The 17,031-nt window shown below is 40.3% G+C and overlaps 1 protein-coding gene across 5 annotated transcripts in view; it reads right to left on the minus strand.

Annotated features, from left to right (window-relative positions):
* The window catches only part of LOC120549679 (palmitoyltransferase ZDHHC14-like), a 62,749-nt gene that overhangs the window by 39,906 nt on the left and 5,812 nt on the right, over positions 1–17,031 (minus strand). For all 5 annotated transcript variants that reach the window (XM_039786759.1, XM_039786758.1, XM_039786756.1 and 2 more), the window contains one exon: positions 2,359–2,519. In XM_039786759.1, the coding sequence (XP_039642693.1) occupies positions 2,359–2,519 (161 nt within the window). The remainder of the gene's footprint in view (positions 1–2,358; positions 2,520–17,031) is intronic.

A 17,031-nucleotide genomic window follows, 5' to 3' on the forward strand; every position in this document is an offset into this window, starting at 1 on the left:
CACTGGCCTGAAGCATGGAAAGGACCATCGCTAGGAAATAAAAGCTTCACATTCCAAATACAAAAGGACCAAAACTTTAAAGGGGGTTTCAGAAAGAGGGTTTAAAAAGTTAAACCATTGAGTAAAGTGGTGCTAATCCATTTAGCTACAGGGCACCAGAATACTTTTGGAGACTGGCGATTCCGTCCCGCAATTTACTAAACTGACATTATTTCCAGTGTAAATTCCAATCTAAAGTGCCCTTGATTGTCTCCTAACCTCCTCTGAAACAGGCCTTATGTAGAAGACTACACTCTGACCAAAGTATTACACTTGTAGCAACTTCTATCATGGCTGATTGTTGCATTATATATATATATATATATATATATATATATATATATATATATATATATATATATATATATATATATATATATATATATATATATATATATATATATATATATATATATACACACATACATACACATACATACATACATACATACATACATACATATATATATACACATACATATATATACATACACACACACACACACACAACTATTTTGCCTGGAAACTAGAGATGCACCGATTACAACTTCCTAGGCCGATTCCAATTTTCTTTGAGTTAGGCCAGCCAATACCGATTTTAGCCGATTCCAATTTAATTTTTTCTAACCACTTTACAGCACACACAAATATTTATTTTCTATCTTTTCTTTAATAGAATATTTTACATAGAACATTTTTTGAATAGATAATCGGTCGCTATAAAATAGAACTATATAAATTACTCCTGGTTTGGGAAATTCACACACATCTAAAGTACAATGTAAGAACCATTTCCTTCTTTTCACATCCAATATCCAACTTAATATAATAAATATAGCCTTGCAGTATAAAGATATTTCTCAAAACACGCACGCAGGTCTGTTTGAACGTCAACACTAACGTTACCTGAAAACATAAACGTCACCATTCATTTTACACACAGTTTAGCAACAAACTAAACGCTGGGGGAAGATTACTACGTTTTTAAGGTCGGTTTTGAGCGGTATGCACCCCCACTAACCTGGAATCGTTTTAAACAGTAACGTTAATACAGTGTGTCGGAGGAATACAGTGTCTCTTTTTTTTTTTTTTTTTTTTTTTACACAGTCTCTTACAGCCAGACGTCAGAGGCAGAGGGACAGTCACCGCAGCGTTCGCTAATGTTAGCTTCTTGTCTCATCTTAATACATCCATGGTCTCATCTGGGGTCTGATCAACAGTAAATTCATCAAAGTCAGTGTGCCCAACGCTATTTTCCAATTAACTGTAGCTGTCATATTTCACGGGACCCACAGTTCGGCGGTGCGCTGATCTTGCGCGATGTTAATCATGCGGCGCCCGAGTGCATTTGACCGGCATAAAATCGGCATATGTCAGACTGACCTGCTGGTCGCCGGTCATGGCCGAGCACATGAAAATCGACCAATTCCGGTCACTGGCTGGTCAATCGGTGCACCTCTACTGGAAACACTTCCAACACGCTTGCGTGTCGCGTGAAAAATAGGCATTGGTCCTATTTCTAGCATGCCCACGTTTTCGCTGCGCCTGAGACATGCACGTCACGCAAGCAGTGTGCAAGCTCTAACCTGTTAACATGGGAGCTGAAATAAAAACGGACACGCCACGCAGCTGACACACTCACACCACGCAGGCAGTGTGCAGGAGGCCTAAATCCACATCACAAACTGTTGTCTCAGCTGTTTCTGACTCATGGCCAGCTACCGTCAATGCTGTGATGCTGGTAATTCAGTTACACCATATCAAGTGGTTCCTAATGCACCAACAGTTTTACCTTTCAGATCACAAATCGATTCAGAAGTTATCCAGATTAAATTTACGAGTCAGATAATACATCAGATGGGGACCCTTGGAGAAGGTGGAGTAAAATAAACAGATCAAAAGGCCATTTAGTCAACGCAGCACCAATACTTCACCTCAGCCTACATGCAGAGAGCCAGTAAAGTCAGTGGAGGCTTGATCCCCATTTCTTTGGCTACACAGAGAAACTCCAGTCGGATCAGCAAGACAATCTGGCACTCTTTATAGGAGGTTGTAAATGCACACACTAGCTCCCATGGATCTGTACTATGGAGAGGCTTACTCAAAGACAAATACAGTATCTAAGATAAACGTAACCACAGGCTCAGACAGGGTGGAAGAGCCTGGGGATTCAAAATACAATAACTGAAAATAGAGGGTAAAACGAAATACAGAAATAGTGAGAAGAGAAGACAAAATGCAGATGCAAACAAAGAAAGCCTTAATAATCGATGTTCATGCCCATTTTTCAAATTTAAAATAATTAAATTAGAGTCTTACCTATTTGCCTCTCCAGGTCAGCTGCTTCATCTGGGGTGGCCCTGGGCAGCACCCCTGGGTCACTGAAGCTGGTTCTCAGGAGTGTCCCCAAAACAAACAGAAACAGCACACCGCCTATGACTGGGATGACTGGGGTCAACTGCAGCGCCAGGAACGGACAACTGGTAGGACAGAAAGAGAAAGAGAAACAAAGAGAAATAAGCAAACAGCAGACAGGAAGAGACACAGGGTTCTGCCTGACCAGTAATGCTTCGCTAAGTAGTAAAAACCTGAAAGTTCAGAGTCTTCGAGGATTACTGGACAAACTTCAGCCAATGGCCTTAGGGGCATATGTCTGTCTGCCCAAATACAACCTGCTCTTTCAAGCATAAATGTGTACACAACAAGCCTATACAAAACACTGAATGGTACTCAGTACTGTAATGTTTAAGAAGTGTTAATACCTGCGACTTGTTGCTTAATGAACTGTAAGTGGATATACAGAAGGGTCAGTCCTCTGTGTTGTGATCTGTCCTATTGAGATAATTTAGCATAATCCCATTAAACGTCCAACGGTGCAGGAGGTTATTACTGTAAATCACATTTAGTCCCATAGAGGCGGGGCACAGGCTGCCACATCCCATTTCATTGGTTTGTCTCTGGTCTATTGGATTGAGTTTGGGGTCGGCAAAGATGTCCCTTTCCACATAAGGTAAATTAAATGAACATGGGGTAACCATATGTCCCCAGGGATGCTGTTGAGAAATGCAAAATACTGTGAGTTGAGCAAAGGCAACTCATCTATTGAAATAAAGTGCCATATGCAAACACCCCTTTAAGTTTTGACCCCTTTATGTGTGCTGAAAATATGTATCAAATACTTTTATCAAGTGACTTTAGAGCAAATGTTTAGAATAATTTGAGTACTTTGTATTGGACCATCCCTAAAGTGGCTCCTTTAAGTCAAGTATAGGTGATTAGTTATTGTATGTAATGCATTACTGACTCTTGCAAGAGAAGCACCATTTGTTTTGCAAGGAGGCTGAAATACATTGAATGATGAACAAAAAAAGACGAAGCTGGTTGGTGTGATAGGCATTACCGCTATTCACTAAGTGCACTGGACTGCACTACATGATTGACTGCCATTTAAAAATCAATGCAGAGAAACGATGACTACAGATCATGAACGCTGAGGATTCTTAAAGTGACAGTGATAGCTATAATAAAGCAACAGAGGTCAACCATTGTGGTTGCCAACCATTAAATGATTCAACCCCATTTTATAACTAATATTACAGAAATGCTGAACTAAAGCTTTTATTTGTTCATTTTTTACAAAAATGTCACACTTTACAGCCCTTCTTTAAAGTGCTTATATTATGCTCATTTTTAGGTTCATAATTGTATTTAGAGGTTATACCAGAATAAGTTTGTGGTTTAATAAAAAAAGAAAAAAAAAAAAAAAAAAACACCATATATTTGTTGTACTGCACATTGCTGCAGCTCCTCTTTTCACCCTGTGTGTTGAGCTCTCTGTTTTAGCTACAGAGTGAGGCATCACACTACTATTCCATCTTTGTTAGTAGTCACACATGCGCAGTACCTAGGTAAGCACTGCTAGCTAGTCAGAAGCAGAGTATGAGGGTGTGACATGCTGGCAGCTAGGCGAGCATTATAACGTGTTACAAAGTGACGCACGTTTGTCACGGAAGTAAAGGCTGGGCTACAATAGAGCTGTTTGGAGCAGTTTGTGAACAGTGTTTTCAGTTGGAGATGGTAAGTCCTTTTGGGGTGGAGTTTGGGCTTTTTCACTTTGTAAACCTATAACATGCACAAAAAAAGATATATAACACAATAAAGTAAAGGGAAAAAGCTAAAAAGCATAATATGAGCACTTCAAATGTATCAAGGCAGTATGAGGTTTTCTTCCCCAAGAAGTATGTATGCTAGATTGCTGATTGACATCCTATCACTATCCCACATCTAAATAGCCTTCAGATGGTAATACCTTGGATCTATGCCAACAGCATTTATTCTGATAAAGCAAGCCAAACTATATTTAGGATTGCCATGTTGGAGTCCATCAATAATAGCAAATTGGGAGGATGTGAATATGGACCTGGAGCATTTACTTAGATTTGGTGATTTGAGCTAATTAGGGCTCTAGCATTATATGCACACACTCCCTGCTTTCACCTTAACTGCTGGAGATGACCGTCCTTCAGGCAGGGGAAAAGGTCAGCCAACACTTGACACACAAGCAAAGAACACAAAGGCTTACAAATGCATTAGTTCACTTTTAAAAGTGTGCAAGTTTCTTGTTTTATAAACACAAGTGGCTGGCATTGTGCCATATTCTCAGGTGCTTTAAATATACACCCTGCTTGTAAGCTGAGTAAGCCAGTTCACTATATGTTTTTATTTAAATAAAGACTATATCTGAATCAGACACATTCAATGCTTACAATGCTGTTAGAAGGATGTTTAACACACTGTCTTCAATGCATGCCATTACCCCATCTGAGTGGACACTGGCCAGTCCCGCTGCTTCTCTACATCTGGAGTGAGACTGAACTAAAGCAAAAAACACTAGGTTGTCTGGGACATCAGCAGGGGGCTGCAGGCAGGACAACACTGTGCAGCACAAACATTTCTCCAGTTAAAAACTTGCCTTGAGGGTCATTGTACTGGACACTGACAATGTTTCATATACACAACTTATATTAGATGCTTGCTAACCGGGCATCCATTTTCCATTCCATTTGTGATTCTTCCCCAGTTTCAGTCTACTGAACTTGGCTGGGTAGAGACATCATCCAGCACTGTGTCCTGTGATTGCAATCTAATAAGAGGGCATATTCCCATCTCTGGCTGAGGCAGTGCTAAAGACCATATTTCTGCTTATAATCTTCCAAATATTGCTGCCATGGTTTAGATAGAAAGAAGCTCTGTTGCTGCCTATTAAAATACTTTGGCAGCTAACATTGTACATGTTGAATGTATCCTTTGGGGTGCTATGCGTTTCCAAATGCATACCACACTGCATTACATACAGCAGACATGATTATACAACCAAGTAAGTGTATTGTCTCATATTACTTTTGCATATCACTATTGCAACTAATGTTTTGGTAATGTAGACTAGGTTATAAAAAGAAGAAAAAAAATAGGCCTTAGATCAGTGATCAATAATAAGCAATAAGCAACGGTCACAACCAAGATTCACCTTGCAAAGAGCTGGTTGCTCTACTGCCAAAGAAGAAACAAAACGTATGTTTTCAGAAAGGTCAGTTTGCTTCAACTGGCAGAAAGGAAACAAATTACAAGAGAATGCCAGAAGATTTCTGACCATTTAGGCATTGCTGAGAGGACAATTCCTTAAGAACTGCTGCAAAGAGATGACTACTCCAGTCATGCAGGGAAAGAAATCTTTTTTTTTTTTCCTGTCTGGAGGGTTAAGTGCATGTAAAATGAATAATAGTCATAATATCGCAAACACAACCCATTGTTGTGTTGGCTATTACTTAAACATAAATATCCACATTAAAGCCTGGAGGATCTCTCCCCCCCCTTTTTATTGGTGTTTAATGTTATGATGGTTTTTCATTTGTGCAAAGTTCCTGCTGGCCAAAATATCTGAACAGTCCTCTCTGTATCTACACCATGAAAATGTCAGGAAAAATTATTTCTTTTCCTATTGTTGTATTTATTTAAATAAATTATAAAGAGCTGACAGCAGAGTAACCAGATTCATTTTACAAATTCATGAAACATTTTCAATAATGAATAACAAAAATAAAATCAGGGAAACCTTGGTGAAGCTTTTATAAGGGTATAGTCCTCAGCTTGGCACAGTCTGTTTGCATCTGCCCCAGAAAAGCAGAAGTCTGATGTGCTTATCCGACATCTATTCATCTACCCATTCAATCTGTCCTCTATTTTGTCTGATTGGTCACACATCACATTAATGAATCCACCAACTAGAGAGGCTAATGGGAAATCACTGCAGTTGTAAAAGGCTTGGCAGAACTTGAGTGAGCGTGCTACATCTGTAACAATTAACCTGAAGCTAAGATTTGAATAGTTTTGAAGTAAGCAATGAGAAAGTCAAGTCCCCCACTGATATGCCAAATATATGCAAATGTCATTTAGAGCTACAAATTCACAGAATCGTGTGAATGACCTGCATGTTCTCACTTTCTGCAGGGAAAGCTACAGCTATGCGCTCTCTTTCATGAAAACATCTTTCAAAACTTGTCATCTGGCAAGTGATGATAAAGATTGCTGAGGGGGGAGCACAAACCGCTGCCTCCATCCTCAGCAGCGGTGTCTCAATGTGTCGGACATCAGGAACATAATGAAAAGGCAGTCATGTGTGATAAAAAGTGACAGGTCGGTAGAAAGGGACAGAGATTAAACACTGAAGCCATTAGAGAGGGAGGATAGATGTAACATCAAGCCTGCCTCTTGTATAATCATGGATCCATAGAGATATGTGGACGAGCTGCAGGTAGGCAACATATTGCCAGGTTAGAGATCCCCATGTAGACAATGTCCCAGGGAATACATTTTTATCAGTCACTAAACATGAGCAGTGAAGAAAACGAGCAATTTCAGCAAACATGTTGTCCTTTTAAGGAGACGAGCAGTATCAACAAGGAACTGGACATTTCCATAGTTACATCTTCATTTTCCTTTTAGTTTGATACTCAAATCTTATATTGAACTGGGGCTTTAGGGGCTTTGTTGCCATGGAGACGGACAGTATCCAATGTCAGACATGGTAAATTCCGAAAGGAAATGTGGTTACCCTGGAAACAGCCACATGAGTGAGCTGAAGCCTCCAAGGAAGAAAAAAAGAAAAGAAAAAAAAGACTGAGACAAGACACAGACAGCATTATGACATTCATTACAGTCTAGGGCTGGGCGATAAAAATCGATTTTATCGATTAACTCGAATGTGTAGTTAGGCCTGTCACGATAACAAATTTTGCTGGACGATAAATTGTCCCAGAAATTATTGCGATAAACGATAATATTGTCGTTGAGAAACCATTTTCATCTAATATAATGATAATGGCATAATAATGCAGGTACACCTTTTCAAAGATCAATAAACTTTTATTTCTAAAGAATATTTAACACTGGAACTGGAAGACATTTTAAATATCCATAATATGTCTTTGATCTCTTTAGTATGTTGTCTTTCATTCTGTCGTTTGCCGTTTGTGACATGTATGTTCTCCCAGGTAATTCATAGCCTGCTGGCTGTCAAACGTTTGCAGCATTCCTCGAGTGTTTGTGCGATAGACTACAGACTCTGTACTACATTTAACAATTATTTAACACTAAATATTACATTTAAATAATATATAATTAATAAATTAAATCTATCTATATGGCTATCTGCCACATGGCGAGTAAATGTTTGTAGCAAAATAGTTCTGTTTTTCAGTCTTCATTTTGGCGAAGGTGCGGCTTCTGCTCCTCTGCAGGTCGGAGCGTGGGGGCGGGTCGACACACACACACACACACACACACACACACACACACACACACACACACACACACACACACACACAAACAAAACAACACACACACACACACACACACACACACACACACACACACACACACACACACACACACACACACACGCGCAACTCTGACATACTTTCCACACTCCGTGTCCACGGACAGCTGTAGGCTTGTACCGGTTAATGTTCTGTGCATTGTCGGACACATGCAGCCACTTTCCTGAAACCAGCGGTGGGTATGTCCTAGCCTAGTACCCTATATTTATCTGAGCCTGTCCCCCACCCCTCCCCGCCTCTACCTGCAGGTTGTCAGCTGTGTGGTTTGGAATGAAAGGGAGAAAACGGGACGCCGAGTAACACAGTTGATATCGCTCATATACTTTTATTTTTTTTTGACGGCGCCTTAACTGCAAAGTGCTGCGGGAAACCCTGCTCCAACTCTCAACTAGCGTTTCTCTGTCTCTCTCCGTCCGGAGTCCCGGCCACACAAAGACCATGCGCCTGACAAAGAGGGTTCACTCCTCGTTACGCTAAGGAACCGAGAGTGGTCCTCCAGTCTCTCAGAGAGAGAGAGAGAGAGAGAGAGAGAGAGAGAAAACAAACAAGCATGCAAATGGTAATTATCGCGGCCAGAAAAATTATCGAGCTAATTTTTTTTATCGTGCAATTAATTGATTTATTGACTATTGTGACAGGTCTATGTGTAGTTAACGTCGATTTGTTAAAATGAAAATCGGTTTTCTCCTTAACATCCACCGACGCGCCGCTCTGGGCTCCCGTAGTTCCGAACGGGCTCAGCCCTCCCCCCGCGCCCCCCGTTTGCCATAGAGATACACAAACAACATGGCAGTGACAGGGAGTAACATTAGTTCTTTTCTTAACTAGTCGTTTCATTACTTACAGTACTTAACCGTAATATCCGCCGAAACGACCGGCAGCTCATGGTGCTCTGTCCCTGGCTGAGTCTCACCTATTTTCGGAAAAACTGAACCACCAGCTACAGCTGACCTGACGGAGCACCAGAGGTGGTGTTGAGGAACCCTGTTGCGGCTCAACACATCTACTAAATGCCGGCGATACGACCGAGCTGCAACGGAGGTCTGTAGCAGCTTTAAACAACTAGCAATCGCCGCTCTGTAGCACGGAGCTCAACGTTTTTTTACCGCTAGTTACTATGAAGGAGCTTGCTACAGATATACTACATTCATGAGACCATGGGAATGTATGTTAAGCTACAGGTGAAAATAGGGGCAAGGTTGCGCGATAAAGTTAATGATTTGAACTTCTAGCGAGGAACGACAAGTGAATTACCTGTGTGTGTGGAAACAGCTTTATCTCACGCATCCGTTTTGTTGTTGAATATATAGCAGTATTATATAATTTTGTCGTTCTTTCAAACCAATCGGAGATTTATTTTTAGGCCGTATCGCCCAGCCCTATTACAGTTTTTTTTAAATGTCTCAACAAACAATTTGGTTGATGAGGATGGAGACTGAATTATTGTTGGATTTCATTCAGAAACAGTGCCAAGACTTACATTGTCACTGGGTGCTGACCACCGAGTTGAGGACTAAAGGTGGGGGACGTCTTTATAGGTTCCTTTGGTCTAGGCATAGTCATACCTTTCTTAGTTTTCAATCAGCAGGGGTCTCATTTATAAACGTGGCGTACGTACAAAACTGACGGGAAAATGTGCGGTCCTCCACGCAAACTCTGACCCATGCGTACGCACATTTTGGAGACAATGGGAATTGGCGACGCAGATGGTGAGGTGGTGAACTGATGTCAGACTGCAGAAAGCAAACGTGGGAATAACGATTAGTCGTAATATGTGTATTGATGCCTCACGCACATTTTCCAGCAGTGCTATTTGCATTTGTACTGAGTGATACTTGTTCCATAAACACCTTGTAAAATCCAACTCAAATCTTTAATAAAAATTCGTTATTAATGTTTTAATCAGCGCTGTCTCACCGTTACATTGTCCGCTACGGAGTGCAGGAGGAGGAGATCGCCCGACTGCATGGAATACAGGATAGTATCAAATGCCCAACCATTAGATAACTGCAGAACAGTGTAAATAACTAAAAATCTGTCTTTAATACTGTGCATATATCATCAAATGTCAAAGTCTGGAAATACAGCCGTTAAGCTCTTGCACAATTGTTACACTTAATGTCCTCGTTATCGGTCCCAACTTTAATACGGTTTATAACAAAACCTGCATGAAGAAAAGTGTGTTTGCCTATTAGACTTTCATCTTCAAATTGTATCTCGGGGTTGGGGATACCACTAGTTGATGTTGTGATTTCGGCAAGGTGTTAACAATCACAATATGTTGTAAACATAAATACTGCGGTGAACCCGTGCGTAATGCTGCATGATGGCACTGCTGGTCTGCTGGTACGGCAATGGAAGAAACAGGAGAAAAAGAAGCTTCAGGGACCATATCGTTGACTGGCTAATATGCCGATTTGGATTACCTAAAGCTGAGCTTTTGGATCTACGCTCACCTAAAGGATTATTAGGAACACCCTACTAATACCGTGTTTGACCCTCTTTCACCTTCAGAACTGCCTTAATTCTTCGTAGCATTGATTCAACAAGGTGCTGGAAGCATTCTTTAGAAATGTTGGCCCATATTGATAGGATAGCATCTTGCAGTTGATGGAGATTTGTGGGATGCACATCCAGGGCACAAAGCTCCCGTTCCACAACATCCCAAATATGTTCTATTGGGTTGAGATCTGGTGACTGTGGGGGCCATTTTAGTACAGTGAACTCATTGTCACGTTCAAGAAACCAATTTGAAATGATTCGAGCTTTGTGACATGGTGCATTATCCTGCTGGAAGTAGCCATCAGAGGATGGGTACATGGTGGTCAAAAAGGGATGGACATGGTCAGAAACAATGCTCAGGTAGGCTGTGGCATTTAAACGATGCCCAATTGGTACTAAAGGGCCTAAAATGTGCCAGGAAAACATCCCCCACACCATTACACCACCACCACCAGCCTGCCCAGTGGTAACAAGTCATGACGGATCCATGTTCTCATTCTGTTTACGCCAGATTCTGACTCTACCATCTGAATGTCTCAACAGAAATCGAGATTCATCAGACCAGGCAACATTTTTACAGTCTTCAACTGTCCAATTTTGGTGAGCTCCTGCAAATTGTAGCCTCATTTTCCTATTTTTAGTGGAGACGAGTGGTACCCGGTGGGGTCTTCTGCTGGTGTAGCCCATCTGCCTCAAGGTTGTTCGTGTTGTGGCTTCATAAATGCTTTGCTGCATACCTCGGTTGTAACGAGAGGTTATTTGAATCAAATTTGATCTTCTATCAGCTTGAATTAGTCGGCACATTCTCCTCTGACCTCTAGCATCAACAAGGCATTTTCGCCCACAGGACTGCAGCATACTGGATGATTTTTCTTTTTCCAGACCATTCTTTGTAAACCCTAGAAATGGTTGTGTGTGAAAATCCCAGTAACTGACCAGATTGTGAAATACTCAAACCAGCCCAATGGCACCAACAACCATGCCACGCTCAAAGTTGCTTAGATCTGATATCTGGGAAATATCTGGAAATGAGATGGAGACTGAACAAATGCTGAGTACAATGAGTTCAGACTAATGCAGCTTTATTCACACAACAAACAAACATACTTTCATGAAAGGGAGAACAGTTGACATGCACCAAATGTATATGCCAAGGTTTCTCTCCTAGAAAGGAAGATAACCATGTGTACACCCTCCTAAGAGCATGTACCCATAGTGTCTCTACGAACATCAAAATAACTCCTCCTTTATACTTGTTGTCCTCACACGCTTCAAGCTATCTATTTCAGTGCAACAGTTTACTCTTAACTTGTACCTTTTATGGCACGTGCTCCTAATAGATTCCCACATTCCTGGCTCCAATTCCTCTGTGTGAAAGTTGTACCCAAACTCATAATAGATTTACACACATTCTTGTCCCCAGACTAACCTTCTTGTGTAGTACCCTACATACAAGATATAAAATACATTTGAAACATGTAGGCTGAAATATCCAACCTATCAAGATCACCTTTCTTTCCCATTCTGACATTCAGTTTGGAGTTCAGGAGATTGTCTAGACCTGGACCACACCCCTAAATGCATTGAAGCAGCTGCCATGTGATTGGTTGATTAGATAATTGCATTAACGAGAAATCTTACAGGTGGTCCTAATAATCCTTTAGGTGAGTGTATGTACTGAATTGGGTCCAGTAGAGAGGACAACGCACCGAAACAATGCCATCCCGGTCCAAATACTGGTCCTCGCCACTCTGGGGGCAACCAGCTGTTTTCAGAGGTAAATGTCAGACAGCTGTGTTTTATAAATATTATATATAATCTTCAACATTATCACTAAGGCTTGTTTGGATAGCCTATAATAAATGGTTCTGTTACATCTTATCACATAGGTCTGGTATATCGAAGCGGTCCCTGAGTGCCGAAATGACTGTCGTTTGACGGTATTATTAATATAGGCAGTCTATAGATCAGGTTCCCTACACTGTGTGAGAACAGGCCGAATTTATAATTCAATTTGCAGCAATTCACCATTTTGTTGGCGTATGCCATTTTTGGCTTTTAGGCGTACGTACACTTTTTTTTTTTTTATAATTGAGACCCCAGGACAGTTAACTATGTAGGCTGGAACATGGGATTCCAAGTACTCTTCCCTCAAAACATATAAAACAACCCTAAACACACTTATGTGGCAAACATAAGTAGGAGTCCAGCCTGCTTATTTGGCCTAAAGTTGAAAAAAAGTTTTTATTTAGGCCTAAAACAACAAATATCTAGAAAATATAGGCCTAGCTATGAATGACAGGCCAATACTCAATGAAGTAACAAAACTGAAATCTATGCTTTCCACACACCATACCCTAAAAAGCCAATGTACAGATTACATACAGAGAACTCTGGGCAGGCAGAGCTATCATTGGTTATTGTGGAATCATCTTAAAGTCAACCAAACATTCAGAATGGAAAATATCAAAAAGAAACTCATCTTGGAATGATTGTCAAAACTTTTTTCCAACTCATGTGTACGAACATTGACTGTACATAAAGCCAAATTCTGAGATTACTCAGTGTGAATTATTGACTGCTGAAGGAAGTGCAATAAAACTATGATAGCTAATTCCTGGGGCAAATGCCATGATGAGATATGGTTAAGGCATCTGCAAGATATATTAATGCATGTCACCGTAGCACAAAGAGTAGCATAAGGCAGAATGACTAATGGACTTTAATCAGAGGATGATTTGATGATGGCAGCAGCAGAACACATTATGTTGACATAAGCAAAACCTAATGTTTGCTTTGTATTTAAATAAGGAATGCTCATTGCTTCATTATTTCATTTCACTGGAGGGATGTCACTGTGTCACTGCCAGCAGCACTTGGCACAGTTGAACCTGTTTCAGAGAAAAGTTAGCGGATCAGATTATGTAATACACTACTGGTTTTGAATCCCATGGCCAAATTAAAGTATTTGAGGGACCAATATTGACACATTCTCTATGTTCTCACCACCTTATTGGTTTAGACAGCTACTTTGAATTTTCTTCTGCAGGGCAATCGACAGAGATCCCAATTTACATTTTTAATTCCATATTCTAGGCATAATATGCCCAAATTGTGTTTCCAAGTTTCACGATTCTCAGATTCCAATGCAACAATGTAAATAATCGACTTTTCATTAAAAGGTCCCATGACATGGTGCTCTTTGGATGCTTTTATATAGACCTTAGTGGTCCCCTAATACTGTATCTGAAGTCTCTTTCCCAGAATTCAGCCTTGGTGCAGAATTACAGCCACTAGAGCCAGTCCCACAATGAGCTTTCCTTAGTATGTGCCATTTCTGTGTCTGTAGCTATTGAGGAGGAGGAAAGAGGGGGGGGCAAGGTGGAGGTGCGGCCTTGACCAACTGCCACTTTGCTCGTTTGAAAGCCATGAGGTCTCTCTCTCATGGGTGGGCCAAATTCTCTGGGCGGGCAAAGCAGTGAACGGGGAGGTAACCTTGCTCCTTATGACCTCATAAGGACCTCATCCAGATCGGCCCATCTGAGCTTTCATTTTCTCAAAAGGCAGAGCAGGATATCCAGGGCTCGGTTTACACCTCTCGCCATTTCTAGCCACTGGGTGACCATAGGCAGGCTGTGGGAACTCATATTAATGTTAAAAAAAAAAAACTCACAAAGTGACATTTTCATGCCATGGGACCTTTAAGTAAGAAAAAGGTAACCCAACTTAAACTTAAAAGAAGTTAATCCATGCACAATCTAATAAAAAAACATGAGCTTTACATTCTCCAGACAAACAAAACACTTAAAACTATTTTAGTAAACCCAAAGGTTGAGGACCACAAAGACTCAACTATAGACTCAAGTTGCTAGATATCTCAGCCAAAGCCTTTACTCAGCATTGAAATTCTCAAACAAGAATTGGGGCAGGCAGATTAAAATCAATCAATGTTTAGTTGGGGTGTCATGATTCTCCAAATCCATGATTCAATTTGACTTTCAATTTTATGGTCACGATTCGATTCAATCTGATTTAAACAATACATTATTTTCAGCATTGACGGCTATGCCATTGTTAAACTACTGAGTGATTATACGTAGAGATCAACAGATTAGTTGTTATTTACAAAGCTCATTTCAATAGATTTTCAATTTAGAATCAAAATTGTGACACCTCTGTTTAGCATGGGAATAATCGTATAGAACCAATCTGTACGAGTGCCCACTCAAATTGGTCTCTAGCTTATTTAGACGTCTTACTAAACAAGCACAGGAAGGAAAGGAGTCCTGTAAAAACACAATTTGATTCCAACAAAAATATTTTAATTCTAAGTACACAATATTGTCCCAAGGGAAATATGTTTCATGACACAACTTTCTATCTCTAGGCGTAACAAACATCATGCCAATAGGAATAATGAATATAAATTGAACTGAACATAAAAGCTGCTAGTACTGTCAACCTGCTAAATTCTGGTATTATTTTCAGCAAATGTCCTCTGTGTGGGACATATTCATTATTTCAACAGAATACCAAAGGTAATCTTTCTACCTCAATAGGGTCTCCAGGGGTTTTCCTTCTCATTTGCCTCCCAAAGGGCGCACTAATCTCAACAACAATCCAATCCAGATTACCGTTATCACATTTCCCACTAAATCCTTTTATGATGCCAGTCAGTTTTTTAAAACTCAGCTGGGAGTTAAGCTTGGGGGACTTTCATCTCCGCTTGATGCAACTATGTGAAGCTCACAGCACTGTTCAATGGCTGTCCTTTCAGTGTCACCTGAGATAAACTGCACCCTTGTTTACTTCCTTCGTCAGCCATACAGCTTTGAAGGTGATCAATACCCTGTGAGCTGCAGAAAAAGGTCTGTCAAACAGTAGATCATCCATCCTCCAACATACACAGCATCTGGGCCTGCAATTCTCCTCAGTACTTGCTTGAGAAGAGATATAGTTTACCAAGAGATTACTCAACAGTGATGCAGCACAAATATTTGAACGTGTTTAAAATGTGCTTAACGTTGTGTTAAAAATGCATTTGAAGCACTTGGCTTTGTGGCATCTCACTCTAAAGTCTCATTACTCATCTGGGCTACATTGTCAAGCTTGGTCAGCTTTGTCTTTTATTACATTTTGATGGCAAGCAAGGGCAGAGCATAGACCTCCTTGTAGCTGTAGGCCAAGTCATTTGTCAATGAAACAACTGAACATGACATGCTTTTGCAAATAGTTTTACTTTTGCCCAGACTACTTCATGGAATCATGATTTCCAGCCACCTTTCGGACAGGTGCCACAGAGGACTGCAGTGGTCGTGTGTGCATCTAAGAAATCTCCAAATCCGTTAGCATAACCTTCCAACACGTGCCATGCTCTCAATTACTCCTGGCACAGAGAGTGGATGTGCTAGCACAGGAAAGCTGTGTGACAAACAGAGGGTGCTGGGTCGATTGAAGGCTCAGAGCTAGTCAGGGAGACTCAAATTTGTAATCACACTACAAATCACATTCCCTTGAAAAAGAGGTTTTTAACCTCAATGGGACTTTCCTGGTTAAATAAAGGTTAAATAAATAAAAAAAAAGTATCTTGCAGATGCCTTAACCATATATCTTTAATGAGGTATAAGGGATTTATTTTTATTCACAAGAGATGACCAAAGACCACTTCTAAGGAACTTGAACTCCGCCTATTTGTATATTTTGTGTTCTTAAGAGGCCACTTTATTAAACCCACGATTAGCCTATGTCAGCTTAAAGTAGGGTTGTTTGATTACAATATCTGAGCAGTTTCTTTTCAACAACCTCCAAAAGCATCTGAGGACTGTTAACAGGATTACCTGCTAATGCAAAGGGACACTCTAAAAAGTACTTGAAGATAATTTATCACAAGACTAGACAGCATCTTGTGGGATGATCTACATGACAGTTGATAAACCAGCACAAATACTGTTGTATATAAAGGGGAGAAGGCCAATAATAATAATAATAATAATATGTGGATTCAAAAAAAATTAAAACCCTTAGTCTTTGTTAATGTACCGTCTACAACAGACCATAGTGAAAATAAAAAAAATTAAATAAAAACTCAGTAGCCATAATGCTTTCTTCATACCCATCCTTCACCTTGTCTCCCTTTTCACAGCAAAGTTTAATCATGCTTAAAAAAAAACAACTGCTGAGCTTTTAGTCGATCCTAATCGCATACTTAGAGGTTTATGAAGGGGGCACACATTCAGGCAACCTCTCTCTCTATCCTGACGATCCAAAATCATGACTCGTACAAATGCAGATTGGCATTAGGCAGGTGCAAAATGGATGTGACCAGAGAGTAAGAACCTAACACCCAATACAAAAGAGGCCTGACTTGTAAAACTACATAATAATCAAAACACCTGATACACTGTTTCAACTGGATTATTCATCAAGCTTTCTTAAGACATTTCCGTGTTAAGTTAATGCAAGTTTGCAAGTAGGAACCCATCTGTCTTCTTTATAAGCAAAAACCATCTGATGGCACTTATGACAGGATCACTGTAGCAAACCACCTACCAAACTCGGTCACAATTTTCTGAGTCAAACCAGGATTTCTAAAAAT

The sequence above is a fragment of the Perca fluviatilis genome, chromosome 20 (genome assembly GCF_010015445.1).
Source record: "Perca fluviatilis chromosome 20, GENO_Pfluv_1.0, whole genome shotgun sequence".
Classification (NCBI taxonomy): domain Eukaryota; kingdom Metazoa; phylum Chordata; class Actinopteri; order Perciformes; family Percidae; genus Perca; species Perca fluviatilis.